This window comes from Quercus lobata, chromosome 8 (genome assembly GCF_001633185.2).
Source record: "Quercus lobata isolate SW786 chromosome 8, ValleyOak3.0 Primary Assembly, whole genome shotgun sequence".
Classification (NCBI taxonomy): domain Eukaryota; kingdom Viridiplantae; phylum Streptophyta; class Magnoliopsida; order Fagales; family Fagaceae; genus Quercus; species Quercus lobata.
This window is the reverse complement of record NC_044911.1, coordinates 52,753,537-52,770,769: the sequence shown is the minus strand read 5'-3', so window position 1 is coordinate 52,770,769 and position 17,233 is coordinate 52,753,537. Positions and strand designations below refer to the sequence as shown.

At 37.7% G+C, this 17,233-nt stretch overlaps 1 protein-coding gene across 2 annotated transcripts; it reads right to left on the bottom strand.

The window, feature by feature from the left end:
* Positions 1-9,069: 9,069 nt before the first annotated feature.
* On the bottom strand, positions 9,070-16,922 carry LOC115957914. 2 transcript variants are annotated; one of them, XM_031076254.1, is made up of 2 exons: positions 16,141-16,922; positions 9,070-9,817 (listed from the first exon to the last, which is right to left on the bottom strand). In XM_031076254.1, exon 1 carries the CDS (start codon positions 16,856-16,858, stop codon positions 16,148-16,150), a length of 711 nt encoding a protein of 236 aa, XP_030932114.1. In that variant the 5' UTR covers positions 16,859-16,922; the 3' UTR covers positions 9,070-9,817; positions 16,141-16,147. The 2 variants fall into 2 exon arrangements, with proteins under 2 accessions (XP_030932114.1, XP_030932115.1); XM_031076255.1 differs by having other exon boundaries at positions 9,070-9,443.
* Positions 16,923-17,233: the final 311 nt, after the last annotated feature.

The following is a 17,233-nucleotide window of genomic DNA, read 5'->3' as shown; positions in this document are numbered from 1 at the left end:
GGAGGGGGTTTAGGACTTTGAGAAATGGAAGCAGAAAGGGGGGATGGGTGTTAATTTTTTAACGATGAAAAGAATGTAACTTTGTTAAGAAGAAAATAGAAACATTACCATTTGAACCAAAGTCTACTCAATCAAAATAGAATTTTCTTCTATGCAAGTATAATAGAATTTTCTTTTATGCAAGTTACGTAATAAGTTACGTAATTAAGTATGGTAAGCTAAAGAGATGGTCAGGGTATTGTAATTAAAATTGGGACGTTGTAATTAAAATTAGGACACAGTTATCTGACTGTATTATTTATAGGGAAAAGATAGCATGTTATTAACTATTTTTAGAATATTTTATAAAAAAAAGAATAAAGTAAGATGAATTATTTAGAGGAAAAAGGCAACAGGTGCCCTATTGAGTTATTAATTATTTTTATAAATATTTTACAGAAAAAAATAAAAATAAAGTAAGAGTAATCGTATTAGTACTTATATAGTAGAAAAAGTATTAAATTTTGGCCATCTAATAAGCCCAAAATTCATCTATATAAGTTCATCTAAAATCGTGTAAAAATACATAGTTGTTACAGTAATTGTTTAAATTTACAATAACACTATTTATTTTGCATTTAATATTTTTATTAATTCTTTACAATAGGATGGGTGGTTTTTTTTTTTTTTAATTATTATTATAAATTTTTTATGATGAAAAGATTGTGACTTGAAGAAAATAAAGACATTACATTTTGAATCAAAGTCCGGCTCAATCATAATAAAATTTGGACAAAATTTAATTACAAAATCATTTGCAGCCTAAGGCTACAAACTGCTCTAATAAACTGACATGTGCATTGCACATGATTACTTAAGTAAACATAATCCAACTAACCCTAGTTAATTACACCACCTCTTAAAAAAATAAAAAATAAAAACTAAAACATAAAATACATATTCTCTCTCTGTCTCTCCGGCTTCTCTGTAAACCCAGAAACCCAATCCCTCTCTATTTCATCGACTTCTCACCACCGATCACCTCCTAATCGCCATCTACACTTACCACGTGAGTCTCTCTCTCTCTGCATTTATTTTTCAATGCCCACCAACTGTTTTGAAACAATGTCTAAGTCAACATGCTTTTATTTTTCACCGTTGTTATTGATTGAAAACCTTTTCAAAGGTGATTATGACTTTGTTAGTATCGTGGTGGGTTAACCACTGAATTTTTCTTTATTAATCCTAATTTTATTTATATCTTTTCTTTATTAATCCTAATTAGGATTAATAAAGACAAATTCAGTGGTTAACCCACCATGATTCTAACAAAGTCATAATCACCTTTGAAAAGGTTTTCAATCAATAACAATGGTGAAAAATAAAAGCATGTTGATCTAGACATTGTTTCAAAACAGTTGGTGTGCATTGAAAAATAAATGCAGAACAGAGAGAGAGAGAGAGAGAGAGAGAGAGAGAGAGAGAGAGAGAGAGTATTTGTGTTTTAGTCTTTTAGTTTTTATTTTTTATTTTTTTAAGAGGTGGTATAGTTAACTAGGGTTAGTTGAGTTAAGTTTACTAAAGTAATCATGTGCAATGAACATATCATTTTTTACACATGTCAGTTTATTAGAGTAGTTTGTAGCCTTAGGCTACAAATGGTTTTGCAGTTAAACTTTGTCCATAGAATTTTTCCCTATCCAAGCTACATAACTAACAACATTCTGGGTATGGCAAGCTAAGAGATGAGCAGGGCATTGTAATTAAAATTGGGACACAGTTATCTAACTGTATTATTTATAGGAAAAAGATAGCATGTTATTAACTATTTTTAGAATATTTTATAGAAAAAGAATAAAGTAATATGTATTATTTAGAGGAAAAAGATAACAGATGCCTTATTAGTTATTAATTATTTTTAAAAATATTTTACAAAAAAAAAAAAAGTAAGAATACTCGTATTAGTGCTTATATAGTAAAAAAATATTAAAATTTGGCCAACTAATAAGCCCAAAATTCACCTATATAAGTCCATCTAAAATTGTATAAAAATACATGATTGCTATAGTAATAGTTTAAATTTACAATGACACTGTTCATTTTGTATTTAATTTTTTAATTAATTTTTTACATATTCGGAAAATAAAGGAAGAATGATGATTGTTGTATGTAAAGAAAGATAAAAAATTAAAAAAATTAAGAATATTTGATATTTTAATGAAATGTAGGGTAAAATAGATAATTTGATGTTGAGTGTTTTGAAAAGTGAGTGTCTAGAATAGAAAAAAATAAGTTTTTATATATAAAATTTTGCATAAACTGATGTGAATGATCTAACTAATTTTTTAAACAGTTTTTTTATATTTCTTGTGTTAAAATTTTCCCAAAAAAAAACACATTACTCATTAAAAACAACATAAGACTAAAAGTACACATTTATTTTGCATAACATGAAGAAGTTTTCATAAAACCTGTTTGAATGCTATGGTGTGGTGACCGCTTAGCGTAGCTTTAAATTTGTGTATTGTTTTATTTGGTAAATTATACAATCAAGGTGAGGACTAACACTTCACTAGTCAAGAAATTCATCAGCAACATCCAATTCCTCTTGATCGACGCGGTTGAGAAAGTGAATTCAAGTCACCTGAGTCTACCCATTGGTTGTCATTTTAGCACTCTCATAGTTTCATGCATGAATTTTTTTTTTTTTTAGAAAGAAGACATCAAACTTTATTGAACCAGAGGAGCCAAATCAACCTGAACAAGATGATAGATGGTAGGAGGAACTTCTTCCATCCAAATTACACACTCTACTAAATTTGCAACTAACTTAGCCAAACAATGTGCGACTTTGTTGCCCTCTCTCTTTGTGTGAGAGTAGGACACTTCTAAGAAATTTCCTGCTAAGGTACAAGCATCCCTAATCAACAAACCATAAGCAACCAGCCCCACATCTTTCGTTTTCAGAGCTTGCGTCACTACCATTGAATCACTTTCCAATATAACGTTATCAAGACCAATGTTAGCAGCAAACTCGAGCTCGGGAAGCAGCCAGAGCCTCAATCTCCATTGCTTTGAATGCTTGGTTCAACGGTTGGGCCAATGATGCGATCACTAGGCCGTCTCCATTACGAATAACCACCCCAATACCAGACTTGTTAGTGCTGGAAAAGAGCGCTCCATCATAGTTAATCTTGAAAACATTCTAGGCAGGGGGAGACCAAGTGGTCCGCTACTGTCTCTGTCGAGGATGAGCTGCTGGTTGGATGCTTTGAACTCATTGAACCTGTCCTTTGCAAACTGAGCCAACAGGGTTGTGGAACAACAAGACTACTGGGTCCTCAATTGATTTCATTGAGTCCGAATGGACCAAACAAACATTGCAAACAATTCCGGAGCTCTATCATTATTTATAATCCAACCATTAGCTCACCAAAGCATTGGAAAGAAATATGAGCCCGAAACCCCCACATCTCCATCGCTCCCCAAACCCCATCAAGCTCTACATAACTCCACACCACATGAAGAATATCTTCCCTACCACCTGAACATCTATCACAGGAATGGTAATTTGCCGACGAACTATATTCCTTTTAGTAGGGAGGGAATTTTTGCAAGCTCTCCAAATAAGGTGTTTTACTTTGTTTGGGACATTAAGAGACCAGACTGCCTTCCAGAAGCCTTTTTCATAATCTGGAGGTTCTTTAAGCCGATTAAAGTCCACCTCTTCTCTCAGAAACCAATACCCCAGTTTGCATGAGTACTGCCCATTTGGAGACAAAGGCCAGAAAATAGAATCATCAGCCTCAAACTGGGACAGAGGGATCTTTTTAATAAGCTCAGCCTCTTGAGGAATAAATATACCATCAATCATTCCTTCATTCCAGCTTCTAGTTTCTGCGTTAATCAAGCACTCAACAATCGCCTCCTCCATAGACTCCAACATTAGGGAAGTAATTCTAGTTGGATGTTTAATTGGCAACCAATGGTGCTGCCAAATCTTTATGGATTTGCCATTGCCAACCCTCCAGCACACTCCCTCTAAGATGACATCCCTTCCTCTAAGAATGCTTCTCCAAGTGTAGGAACCCGAAGTCGAGTCCTTAGCATCTAAAATGGAGCAATGGGGAAAGAATTTGGCCTTGAACACCTTATAGAAAAGTGATTCCCTATTGTTCAACAGTCTCCAAGCTTGCTTTGCCAAAAGTGCATCATTAAAATGAATTAGATCTCTAAAGCCCAAGCCACCTACCAACTTTGATTTGGTTAGAACATCCCAACGCATCCAATGGACTTTTCTTCTATCTCCTCGTTGTCCCCACCAAAACTTCTTGACCATAGCTTCAATCTTATGACAAAGTCCCATAGGGAGCTTAAAACACCCTATAGCAATGGTCGGAATGGCTTGGAGTACTGCCTTGATTAGAACTTCTCGCCCAGCTTATGACAAAAGCTTACCTTCCCAACCTTGCAACTTTCTCCAAACTCACTCCTTAATGTAATTAAAACTAGCCTTCTTACCTCTTCCCACCAAAGATGGAAGCCCTAGGTATTTCTCATAAAACCTGATTTCTTGAACTCCTAAAAGTCCTTTGATAGTATCTTTTGTTGCTTGTGGGGTAGATTTACTAAAGAAAAGTGTTGTTTTTTCCTTATTGATCTTTTGGCCTGATGATTGTTAATACACCCCAAGGAGCTTTAGAATGTTGCTGCATTCCTCAAAATTGGCTATACAAAATAACAAACTATCATCTGCAAAAAACAGATGTGTTAGTTTAGGGCCTCTTTTGCAAAGAGAGAAGCCCCTGAGATCTCCTAAGCTAGCTGCATCTTCAATCAAACCATGTAACCCTTTCGTGCTTAAGAGGAATAGGAAGGGAGAGAGGGGGTCTCCTTGCCTAATCCCTCTAGATGGTGTAATAAAGCCCTGGGGTTCTCCATTAATTAATATTGAATAAGTGACAGATCTCACACAAGCCATAATCAGATTAATCCATTTTGCACAAAAACCCATTTTCAACATGAGGGTTTCCAGGTAAGTCCATTCGACCCTATTGTAGGCCTTACTCATGTCTAACTTGCGGGCCATAAACCTATTTTACCAGAGGTTTGATTTTTCATGCAATGTAATGTTTCAAAAGCCACTAGGATGTTGTTTGTAATAAGTCAGTCTTTTGCAAATGCTGACTAGTACTCAGTAATAAGGTTAGGCAGAAACTTCTTCAGTCTATTTGCTAGGACTTTTGAAAAGATTTTATACAAAACATTACACAAACTTATAAGGTGAAATTCAATTACCAATTCCGGACTATCAACCTTGGAGACAAGAGTAATGAAAGTATGGTTAATCGGGGAGGGCAAAATACCTAAGTTCAACCACATGAGGACAGAGCTAGTCACATCCTTATCCACCAAAGCCAAAAGTGTTGATAAAACAACGGAGGCATCCCATCTGGGCCAGGGGCTTTTAATGGCACCATTTGTTTAATAGCTTTCGAGATTTCCCATTCATGAAAAACTAAGCATTCATTTCTTCTGTTACTACCTGGGGAATTTTGGCTAAAGCTCCACACTGGCTAGCCGGACTTGAGGAAGAGAAGAGCTCGGTGTAATAATTGATAAAGGCCTAACCAATATCCTCTGTCTGATTCAGCCACCTCCCAGTAAGGTCTCGAATACCTAGGATTGAATTTTTCCGGAATCTCTTAATGGCTTTACTGTGAAAGAATTTTTTGTTGCTATCTCCTTTACTCAACCAGAAAACTCTAGATCTTTGACTCCACAATCTAGATTCTCTATCGATCAAAACATTAACCTTGGCTTTTAATAGACGAACATGTGAGTTGTTCCTAGTTCTCATCGCTTCCAATTTTGCAGCAGCTAACAACTTCTTCTTATCTGCCAATGTCCTTCTCACATTTCCGAAGCAATTATTATTCTACCTAGTTAAGTCTTGTTCACACTTAGCTACCTTCTCTAGAATTGCACTACTAGGATCCAGACTTTCAGTACTTGTCCAGGCAGCTTCAACAGTTTCCCCACACCTATTATCTGAGAGCCATATTTCTTTGAATTTAAACACTTTCCTTTTCCCCGGAATCTCCAAGCCAAACAAGTTAATAAATAAAGGTAAATGATCTGAAGAGTAACAATGTAGGTGGTGAATTTTTGTACCTGGGAAAAGTAAAAACCAATTGTTTGTTGCCAAACCCCTATCCAAATGACCCATATAGACTGACTAGACTCAAAATGTTTACTCCACGTGTACTTTGGACCCACAAATCCCAAATCCATAAGCCCACACTCATCAATTACGTCTCTGAAGAGTTGCATCTGATTAAAACTTCTTAAAGCTCCACCCTTTTTTTCTTCTTGTCAGGTAATTTCATTGTAATCACCGGCACACAACCAAGGAATGTTTTGATTACTGTTCAAACTTCTAAGCTTAGCCTAAGCTTCATTCCTTTTTGCTGTATCGGGTTCACCATAAAAGCCTGTGAACCTCCACTCGTCTCTATCATTTTTATTAATAATAGCATCAATGCAGTATCTGTGGGAGTCTACTACCTTCAAGTTTATTAAATTTTTCCAAAACAGAACCAGGCCACCCCCTCTGGTAGTTCTTGGTACCACCCACTTCTGATCAAAATTAAAGTAACTAAGTGTACGATCTAGCCTTGTTTCATCTACCTATGTCTCGGCTATAAACACGACGGAGGGATCTTTTGCCCGTAGTATACTTACAAGCTCTTTCTCTGTACGTAGGTTCCCAAGCCCACGACAGTTCCATACTAGGAGATTCATTGCATCTAGCGGAACTGGTGACCAGCTTCCGCCAATATCTTAGTTTGAGAAACATCTCCCTTGGAAACCTGACGCCTCTTGTCTAGTAACTCAGAGAGAACTCTACTGTCATCTTGGTTTCTTTTCCCTAATCCAGGAATAAGCCCCTCCTCAAGAAGAGATGGGCTTGTACCTACTGTTCTCACCAACCATGTCCATTTCCCCTGGAGAGGTGCATGGGTAGGGGAAGATTTGATATTGGTGATGTCACATAAAACCTAGGGAGCTAGATTTTCCTTTTGATTTATCGTAGTAGGTTCAGAAGGAAACACCGAGTTTTGAATGCCCATAAGGCTTTGCGGACAGCTGTAGTCAGTAGGGGAAACTGCCTCAGGTAAGGAAATAACCCCCTTCACGCTATTCACCGAATCAAATTTCCTAATACCCTCATCAATCTCAGCAAGTTTGGAAAGGAAAAGAGAATCATTAGGAATCATCTCTGAGAATTTTGTGGAAGGAAAATTCGGGGATAAATTATTTCCAACACTCGCTTCCCTTAAAAACTCGTCTTTTCCTAATGTAGTGGCTAACTCAAAATGAGAAAGAGGATTGGAATTACTGGTGTTTCCTCTCAATTCCGTTACCAAATCGGGCTGCAGCATCGCCGAGTCTCCCTTTGGCCTGGCAACCTCCCCTACACCTGAGGCCGCCACCTCCCCATTTTCCTCCCCTGAGGTCTCCTTTTCAAACCACCCAGGTACATAAAAAAACATTCCTACTCCCTCTCTGATAAAGAGCAACTCTTGGGAACGAACCAAACTGTTGTTTATCAGTTGACAGTGATCCTTTACTCCGAATCTACAATTTGCATTGTTTATTGTCGTGGTCTAGGCGACCACATCAGTAACACATGTTAGGAAGCCTCTCGTATTGAAAGCGAACCCAAGATTTTTCACCATTCTCAAGTGTAATTACCCTCCCCCTACACAGAGGAAGTGATATATCAATATTCACTCGAACCCAAAAGAAATTCCCACCATCATCCTCTATGGACTTAGGGGACCTACGGACCTCCTCGACTGTGTCACATAGACTTTCCGCCACCTTTCTCGACATGAAGCTGAAAGGGATATCGTGCACCTGAACCCAGAACCAAGCTTTATCAAAGATCAGATCTTTAACCTGTGAGCCTTCCTCGTATCTTTTCAAGACCACCAGGTGTTTGTCAAAAGTCCAAGATTGGTTTTGAAGGATCCTTTTCACATCTTGGACATTATCAAACTCAAATAGGACTATATGGTTGCCAAGATTGCGAATCTTGAAACCATTTTGTGACCTCCATAACTGCTTGAAGGTGCGTACCACGACCTCCATTACTAGAAAACGGGAGGTGAGAAACTTTGCCGCCACAACAAATGCTCTAGACTTTTGGATTCGTGGAAGAGCAAAGCCAGTATTTTCCCTCTGCGAGAGCGAAAACTTACTTCAATCTTTAGTTAAGTCTTCCATGAGGGGAAAAGGCTTAAATAGAGGACCAATGAGAAGGAGGAACAGAGTTTAGATGAGGAAAAGAAGATAAAAGTGTTTCCCTAACCCCACAAAGCAGAATACCCCACTAGTCTCGAAATACCCCTTTGGAGGCTCGAAAGGATAATGAAATCAGAACAGGAAAAAAAAAAAAAAAAAAAAAAAAAAAAACAAAACAAAAAAAAAACAAACAAACAAATCTCCTTCACAGAAGGGACAAAAACTACTACTGCCTAAAGAAAAGGGAAATAACCCTAATCTCTTAATGGCAGAGAGACCCTTCGATAATTGGGTAATTGATCATGGAGATTTACTCCATGCATAAATTGGTCAGTAAATATGTTTCACTTTCTATTTTTTGTAATTGTTCAATGCTTGGCCTGTTGGCCATGTTTATGGTAGCAATGAAACCTGATCCTTCATGGAATTTTCAAATTATATCATACATATTAAAAAGAAGTACCAAAAAAAAAAGATGCTAGTGGCTTGTAAATTGAAATTTCTTCATGGTGTTTCACCTAGAAATTAAAGGTTCAAATACGTCATGTAAAATGAGATGCATTAACATGAAATGAAGATATAGTATTTGTTAATCATCCATGCACTTATTTTTTAAGTTTGGTTTATTTACACATTTGATCCTCAATCCCTGCTTCATGTTTTAAAATGTTCTCTAACCTTTGAAAATTTTCAATTAATTCCTTTTTACTTTTTAAGTATGTCTAAAAAAGGTCTTTGCCATCGACTGGTGAATGAAAAATATAATGTGGCAAGCAAAAATAATAAAATAAGCACTTTAGCTCATCACACTTTTCTTATTATTAGTGTTTCAGTTTACTACATCACACTTTTCCTTCTATTAGTGGATAATAGAGACCTTTTTGACAAAAGTTTAAAGGATTAAGGACTAAACTAAAACATTTAAAAGGTTAAGAACCATTTTAAATTATGAGGAATAAGTTGAGAACCAATAAGTGTAATTAATCCTTGTGGCCAGTAGTAGGCTCCCACTGCGAGCAGGATTAGTCGAGATGCGCGTAAGTTGGCCCCGACACCCCGTGAGAAACCAAAAAAGAAAAGTGTAACTACTCCTTCAACTTTTAACTCCAACTCAGGGCATCTAGTTAGCATTCTTATCTGATAATGCATATCCCCTACAAATGCAAATAGATAGTCAAGTAATGGACTCCTCACAAAGACATGACTTCCACATACTCACACTACTTTGCATATCAAAGTGATTACTGATTATATGAAGGCATATAGTTGACAAGGGTGCCTTGCCTTTTGAATCTACTACTAGTGAGCAGTGGTGACCGAGCAGGTTGCTATATCAGCCCAGGCAATGATCTTGTTTTCAGTTTTCACAAACTCATCACAATGGACATCCAACATGTTATTCAAGATATCAGCACATTCCATGGCAGCCCAATCAAAGCGTGTCTACAGAGATCTGTCCAACATGTGGTCTGAGTCTTTGTTCAGAGTTCAGACAGACTACAATTTGCAAAATAGCCATGGTTGGGAGCTGCAAAACGGAATGCCATGAGACACATGGAAAGAATTCCTAGAAAATGAAAAACAAAGGTGGTTTGTATCCTCCACCTATAGCCATCCTCAAAAAACAATAAATTCAATACGATTTATTACATGCAAGACATCAAGCATCCTCTTCAATACGATTTAATAACCCTCCCTCTTTCTATGGTTCTCTTTAAATCTCAGCATCCTTTTCATTCTCAGTTTTCTGAGCAAGTCCTTTAGGATGGTTCCCATGACTTTTGACCACTAAGGCACTAACAAAGCCTTCTTCCCCAATTTCAATGAATATTTTTCTACCATGTTCTTGTTACACATAGCTTCCAACAGATGATCAAATATTCAATCTGAATCAGCTAAGCACCTAGCTCTCAATCATAATCCCAGACCTATACTTAATGATACAAACAAAACAGCCCCATTTCTACAAAGTAAGAGTAGTTCCAATTAAGTTCAACTGTCCAAGAGTAGTTCTCATCACCAACTACTGTACAATTTAGTTCTTGCACTTTTGCCTATTTCAGCTTTATTGATAAACCATACATAGCAACCTTCACCGCAGGCATAGACATGAAATGAAGATATAGTATTTGTTAATTATCCATGCACTTATTTTTTAAGTTTGGTATATTTACACATATGGTACTCAATCTTGGTTCTATGTTTCAAAAAGGCCTCAAACCTTATGTTTTGAATTAGTCCTTAACCTGTTAAGTGTGTAAAAAAGGTCTATGCCATCAACTGGTGAAGTAAAGTATGACTTGGCAAACAGAAACAATAAATTCAAGTACAAATGTTAACGTTAGCCCATCACACTTTTCTTATTATTAATGCTTCAGTTTGCTACATTGTACTTTTACATCTGTTAACACAATATAAAAGATTAAGGGCCAAACTAAAACTTTTAAAAGGTTAAAGACCATTTTAAAATATGAGGAATGTGTTGAGAATCAAAAGTGTAATTAACACTTCAGCTTTGAACTCTCACTCAGGGTATGTAGTGATGGCAGAAGAGGAAAAGGCAGAATGTTAAAGTACGACAGCGCAGGAAGACATGGGATTTATTTTGAGTGGTACACCCTGGTTGGATCTTATTAAACATATTGGCTCCACAGCTAAAAAATTCATCCTACAGGAGTTGGTTTATCTGCATGGGAGTCGTCTAGTTCAGCATTGCCACAACTTTTTCTGCATATTTTATCTCTCTAAATCTAATGCATTTATGCATAATTTGTTTAGCAGCCAAGGCCGGTCTTCTACAAGATGCTCAAGATTGAGTAACATAGACAAATCAAGCATTTGACACCTCACACATGCATAATGTCCACAGGCTCACAGATTTTGCATATTGAAGTTATTGCTACATAAAGAGTACTAGCTGACTGAATCAATCTTGTCTAAATACCGTTGTCCAAGTCCATCCAGCTGAAGCCTAGAACAAACTAGCCCATGGCCCTGGAAAATCCAAATTTTTCTGCAGATTTTATTCCTCTACAGCATTTATGCTAAGTTTGTTTAGCAGCACTGGCCTGTCTTCTTCAACATGCTCAAGGTTGAGCAACACAGCCAAATCAGCCAATTGGCTCCTGACATTGGCTTAACTTCATAACCTCCACAGGCTCACACTACTTTGCATATTCCTAGACTTCTTACAGCTACAGAGGAAAGCCCCACCACCCCAAGGCAACTATTTGGTATAAGCCAATACTTATTCCCTAGATATTATCATTGCTTCTCCAAATAAGAAGTTCACAGCCCATAAAGGTTGAGAAAGTCAAATTTATATTCAGCTATTCTTTTTTTTTTTTTTACAAACGAGGGTGTCTAGACCTCTTCGATTATTTAACTATTCCCTCAGGTGTATGTAATCCTCCTGTCCCACACACACCAGGTTATTATAGGGAGAAATTCCATAAAGGTGGCTCCAAGATGTTGGCAAGAGGTTTTGAACTTAGGATTGCATGGATATCATGAGTCCTTAGGAACCATCAAGCTAACCCCTTGGGGCTTAGATTCTGCTATTCTTGAACAACCAGAAGTTAGGCCCTATTGCTTAGCTTATTTGGATCTTATTAAACTAAGAAATATTCCATATGGGCTCTGCAGCAGGAGAAACAAAGATACTTTGCATTTAACTAAAAATTTCATCTTGCAAGGATAAGTTTATTTTCATGGAAGTAATCAAGTTCAGCATTGCCAAACAAAGGGACTGGATGAATCAATGATGTCTAATGACAGTTTTTTTTTTTTTTTTTTTGATAAGTAATAACGATATATATTCAAGAACACTACCTTATGTAGAAAAACATAAGGCAGAGAGAAAAATACAGAAAGAAAAGATAAAGAAGAAAGAAAAAAAAGAAAGGAAAAGATACTAATTACAAAGGAGAGAGCTAAGGAACATAGGGAGAGAATCACTAGAGGTGAGTCCCCAAGCCCTAGACCAGTCAAATAGAGAGCCACTAAAAGAAGCCAATAGCTGGTCATCCGAGTTTTCCATGTCCTCAAACATCCTCCAATTTTGCTCCCTCCAAAGACACCACATTAAGCACAATGGAGCTAAATTCCAAATGCAAGACGAATGCTTTCTAGGCCAATTCCACCAACCAAAGAGAGTATCCGCAACCGTTCTTGGCAAGACCCATGAAATCCTAAAAGATCTAAACACCAAACTCCACAAACTATAAACCTTACCACAATAAAGTAGCAGATGATCCACTGTCGTCCCATTACAATGGCACATAATGCACCAGTCAACAAAATCCATCCCTCTACCCCTTAAATTATCACCTGTAAGGATCTTATCCCATATAGCAGTCCACACAAATAAGGAGACATGCCGAGGAGCCTTAACCTTCCACACACCTTTCCAAGGAAAAATAATGGGCAATGGACTTCTTAACTTATTATAAAACGATTGGATATCAAAATCTTCATTCTTTGTCAACTTCCATCGCATACGATCTCCATTTTCAGTGGGAGGTAGATTTGAACCCAAGGTACGGAGAAATTCATCCACACCACCCATTTCCCAATCACTTGGTCTTCGAATAAAATGAACATCCCAGCTTCTCCGTTCCTCTATCCCCAACTGTTCAAGAGAAGAGGCCACCAATGCCTCTTTATTGGAAGCAATCCCATACACACTCGGAAAAGTCAATTGACGTGGAGAGTCCCCATACCATTGATCTGTCCAAAGCTTAACTCTATCTCCCCCCCTACTTCAAACCGAATATTTTTGCTAAATTCCTCCCAACCCGTTCGGATACTTCTCCACAAGCCACACCCATGTACCCCTCTACCTAGCTTGGATGTCCATCCCTCCCATTCTTCCCCAAACTTTAGAGCTACAACCCTTCTCCAAAGCCTTGTCTCCTAATCCCAAACCGCCATAACCACTTCCCTAGTAAGGCTTTATAAAAAGTAGTTAATTTCCTTACTCCTAACCCACCATTTTCCAAAGGTGCACACACCTTGTCCCCTCCCTCCAAATGTGTCTTGGAATCCCCCCACAAGAAATCCCTTTGCAACCTCTCAATTTTATTGGCCACATGCGTAGGGATGGTAAAAAGAGATAAATAATATGTAGGGAGACTAGATAATGTGCTTTTAAGCAACGTTAGTCTTCCAACTTTTGAAAAATACATCTTCTTCCATCCGGCCAACTTTCGCTCAATTTTCTCCAAGATAAGATTCCAAACAGTAGGGGACTTGTGGGACACCCCCAATGGCATACCAAGATAGGTCATAGGCAGAGACCCAATCCGGCAGCCCAAAATCTCTGCCAAGACATGGACATTAGAAACCTCCCCAATGAGAACCATCTCACTCTTCAGCGCTTTAACCTTTAAACTTGTCACTGCCTGGAAACAAAGAAGAAGCATCCGAACATATAGAATCTGCCCCTCATCTACATCGCAAAACAGAATCGTATCATTCGCAAACAAAAGATGCGAGACACAAACCCCTCCACCCCGTCTACCATCAACTCTAAAACCTCGAAGCAAACCAGCCCCTTCATCTCTTTTCATCATCTTACTGAAGACCTTCATCATAACCAGAAACAACATGGGAGATAACGGGTCCCCTTGTCTCAATCCCCTCGAACTCCCAAAAAAATCGGTCGGAGACCCATTAAACAAGGCAGAGAATTGGATTGTAGATATGCATGTACAAATCCACCTACACCACCTCACCCCAAATCTCATTCTCTTCAACAAATCTAGAAGAGCCTCCCAGTTCACATGATCATAGGCTTTCTTAATATCTAATTTACAAATAACCTCCGGATTCTTATTCTTCACCCTATTATCAACACACTCATTAGCAATAAGAATTGAATCAAATATCTGCCTACCACCCACAAAACTGTTCTGAAACTCAGATATCAGCTGATCCAAAACCTCTTTCAAGCGGTTTGCCAACTCCCAATTCAAGTTGGATGGACTGGAAAACTGTCGTTAGAAAAACAGAGTTGAACTGACCTGCCCACACCCTAGAAAAACAGAGTTGTGTCTGCAGATTTTATTCCTCTACTGCATTTATGCTGAATTTGTTGAGGCAGCAGTGGCCTGTCTTCTCTTCTCCAAGACCCTCAAGATTTAGCAACATGGTCAAATCAAGCAATGGACTCCTCACAAAGGCATGACTTTTACAGCCTCACACTACTTTGCATGTTAAAGTGATTACTTGAAGGCTTGCTGTTGACAAGTGTGCCTTGCCCTTGAATCTATTACTAGTGAGCAGTGGGGACTAAGCAGGTTGCTTTATCAGCCCAGGTAATGACCTTGTTTTAAGTTTTCACCAACTAATCACAATAGACATCCAACATGTTATTCAAGACATCAGCACATCCCATGCCAACCCCATCAAAGTGTGTCTACAGCGATCTGTTCAACATGTGGTCTGAGTCTTTTTTCAGACAGACTACAATTTGCAAAATAGCATGGTTGGGAGCTGCAGAATGGAATACCACAAGACACAAGGAAGAATTTCTAGAAAATGAAAAATACAGGTGGTTTTGTACCCTCAACCTGTAGCCATCCTCAATAACAATAAATTCAATACAATTTATTTCATGGAAGACATCAAGCATCCGGTAACTTAATAACTCTCTCTTTTCTATGGCTCTCATTAAATCTCAGCCTTTTTTTTTCATTTTCAGTTTCTGAGCAAGTCCTTTAGGATGGATCCCAAGACCCCACAAGAAGAGCCTTATTCCCCAATTTCAATAAATATTTTTCTACCATGTTCATGTTACACACAGCTTCCAACAGATGATCAAATATCCAATCTGAATCAGCTAAGCACCTATCTCTCAATCATAAATCCCAGACCTATACTTAATGACACAAACAAAACAGCCCCATTGGCCAAAGTAAGAGTAGTTCCAATTAACATTCCAAGACTTTTTCCCATCACCAACTACCGTACAAGTTAGTTCTTGCACTTTTGCCTGTTTCACAAATTGATGCTTTATTGATAAACCATCCATTGCAACATTTATGGAAGGCATTTCTCAAACTGATCACCTCCCTCTCCCACCTCCATCCCCAAGAAAATGGTGGAGGAGATCTTGACATAATAATCATTCATCAAAACTTTTCTTTGATAATTCAATAGTTGAGTAAGGGTGGGTGGATTTGAACCATATACATCTCCATTGGAAATACTGGGAGGTGCCAGTTGAGATAACGAGGCTCTTGGCCATTCTTCAAAACTTGTATATAAAAATATTGCTTTATTAATATATCACCCATACAGAAAAATGATCTAATCTTTACTTGACTTCCACAACATTTTTGTTATTGGTCTTGACTTCAGCCAAAAAAAAAACCCACTCCTCTGCCCCCGGCCCCCCACTTTCTTACACCAACATGGAAATAATAGCTTCAGAGTAGCTCTACTTCTACTTACATTTATTTAATAACAAACTCATAATCGATGCAAAGAACTGATATGACAATAAGAATGCACAATTGCAGGATAAGATCGGTAGAGATGTGTGTGCGTGTGTATCAATTGTGCTTTAACAACATATCAAATTCATCCAATTCACTTTGAAGTCATTAGATTTTAGATTTTAGTAATCAGATGATTACAAAACTAGAAATGTAGTAAATATTTCTTCCTCCAAACAATTCATCAAACGTTACTCTTCCTCAGAGCCTCTATCTCACTCACTCTAATTTGTATCTAACCAAAATTTACAGTTAAGAGAGCACATCCAAAGGCATTAACCGAAACTAAAAGAAAAGCAAAGATTGAACTTGAAGTCCAAGAAAATAAAAATAAAATAAAAACCCACTTCACCTTTGTGTTATTTACTACTCCAATGGTGTTGTTGCTCAAGCTCCTGAAAATAAATCAATGCATCAAAAACCACCCTCTTAGAATGCCTGAATTGCGCAACCATGACCTTGAAATCCTTCAAAAAATAAAACTGGAAATCCGAGTTCTTCGCACACAAGTCCATTGTAGCCTCGATTTGAAGGGACAAATCCTTGAGTCTATCAGTAACTTCCAAACACTTCCTTATAAGGTCCCCACAAATACAATGAGGGTTTTGGCACAACAAGTCCTTGTCGAGTATCTGTTTGAGCCAAAACTTAGCAGAATCGAGCTCTTGGCTGTAACTACGAATCTGGGTCTTCAACAAAATCCAATCTTGTTCGTCGCGAAAGTGTTTGAGTTCAAAGAAATGGTCAAAGACGTTAAACTTGAGCTTGAGGTCCCAATTATTGGGATGTTGTTGTTGTTGTTGTTGTTGTAGTTGTTGTGTAATATGGGGTTTATTGTGTTTGGGGAAAGAGAATGAGTTGTATGTGATGGCACCACCGAAGAGGAGGAGAACTGTGTAGGCGAGGTGTTTGATTTTGGGGAGCTCAGAGGAGGAGGAAGAGGTGGTGGAGAAAGGGCGTTGTATGGAGGTGGTGGTTGTGATAGTGGTGGTGGTGGTGGTGGTGGAGGTAAGGGTTTTGAGGTGGTAGAGAGATGGGTGGAAGCGTTTGAGAGTCAGGGCTCTCTGCATTTTTCGGATTTGGTGAGTTCTGCTGTCTGTGTGAGTGGAGGGGTTAGAAGTTAGAGCCCGCTGGTCGTTAATAAGTCCTTTTAGAAAAGATTTTAGGGAGAAAGAAAAAAAAAACTATAAAAGAAGTATATAGACTTTTTTTTTAATAGTCTATTAACAATATTGTCAATATGACCTCTTTTTTTTTTTTTTTTGCTTTTGTTTTTAATCATTTTCTTTGTTGTGGTGGTTGGTTTCTGTCTTTCGGGGTTTGTAATTTTTTACAAAACAGTTCAATGTTACAACTTTTGCTTCCACTAAGTTGTGATAAGTGAAAAACATAGTGGATTTATGTGAGTTGCAAAATTTACTAGGAAAATTATGTCTTAGAATAAA

What these genes read in the sequence shown, in the direction of transcription:
- LOC115957914 (XM_031076254.1), bottom strand. Translation starts at nt 16,858, where the DNA reads ATGCAGAGAGCCCTGACTCTCAAACGCTTCCACCCATCTCTCTACCAC.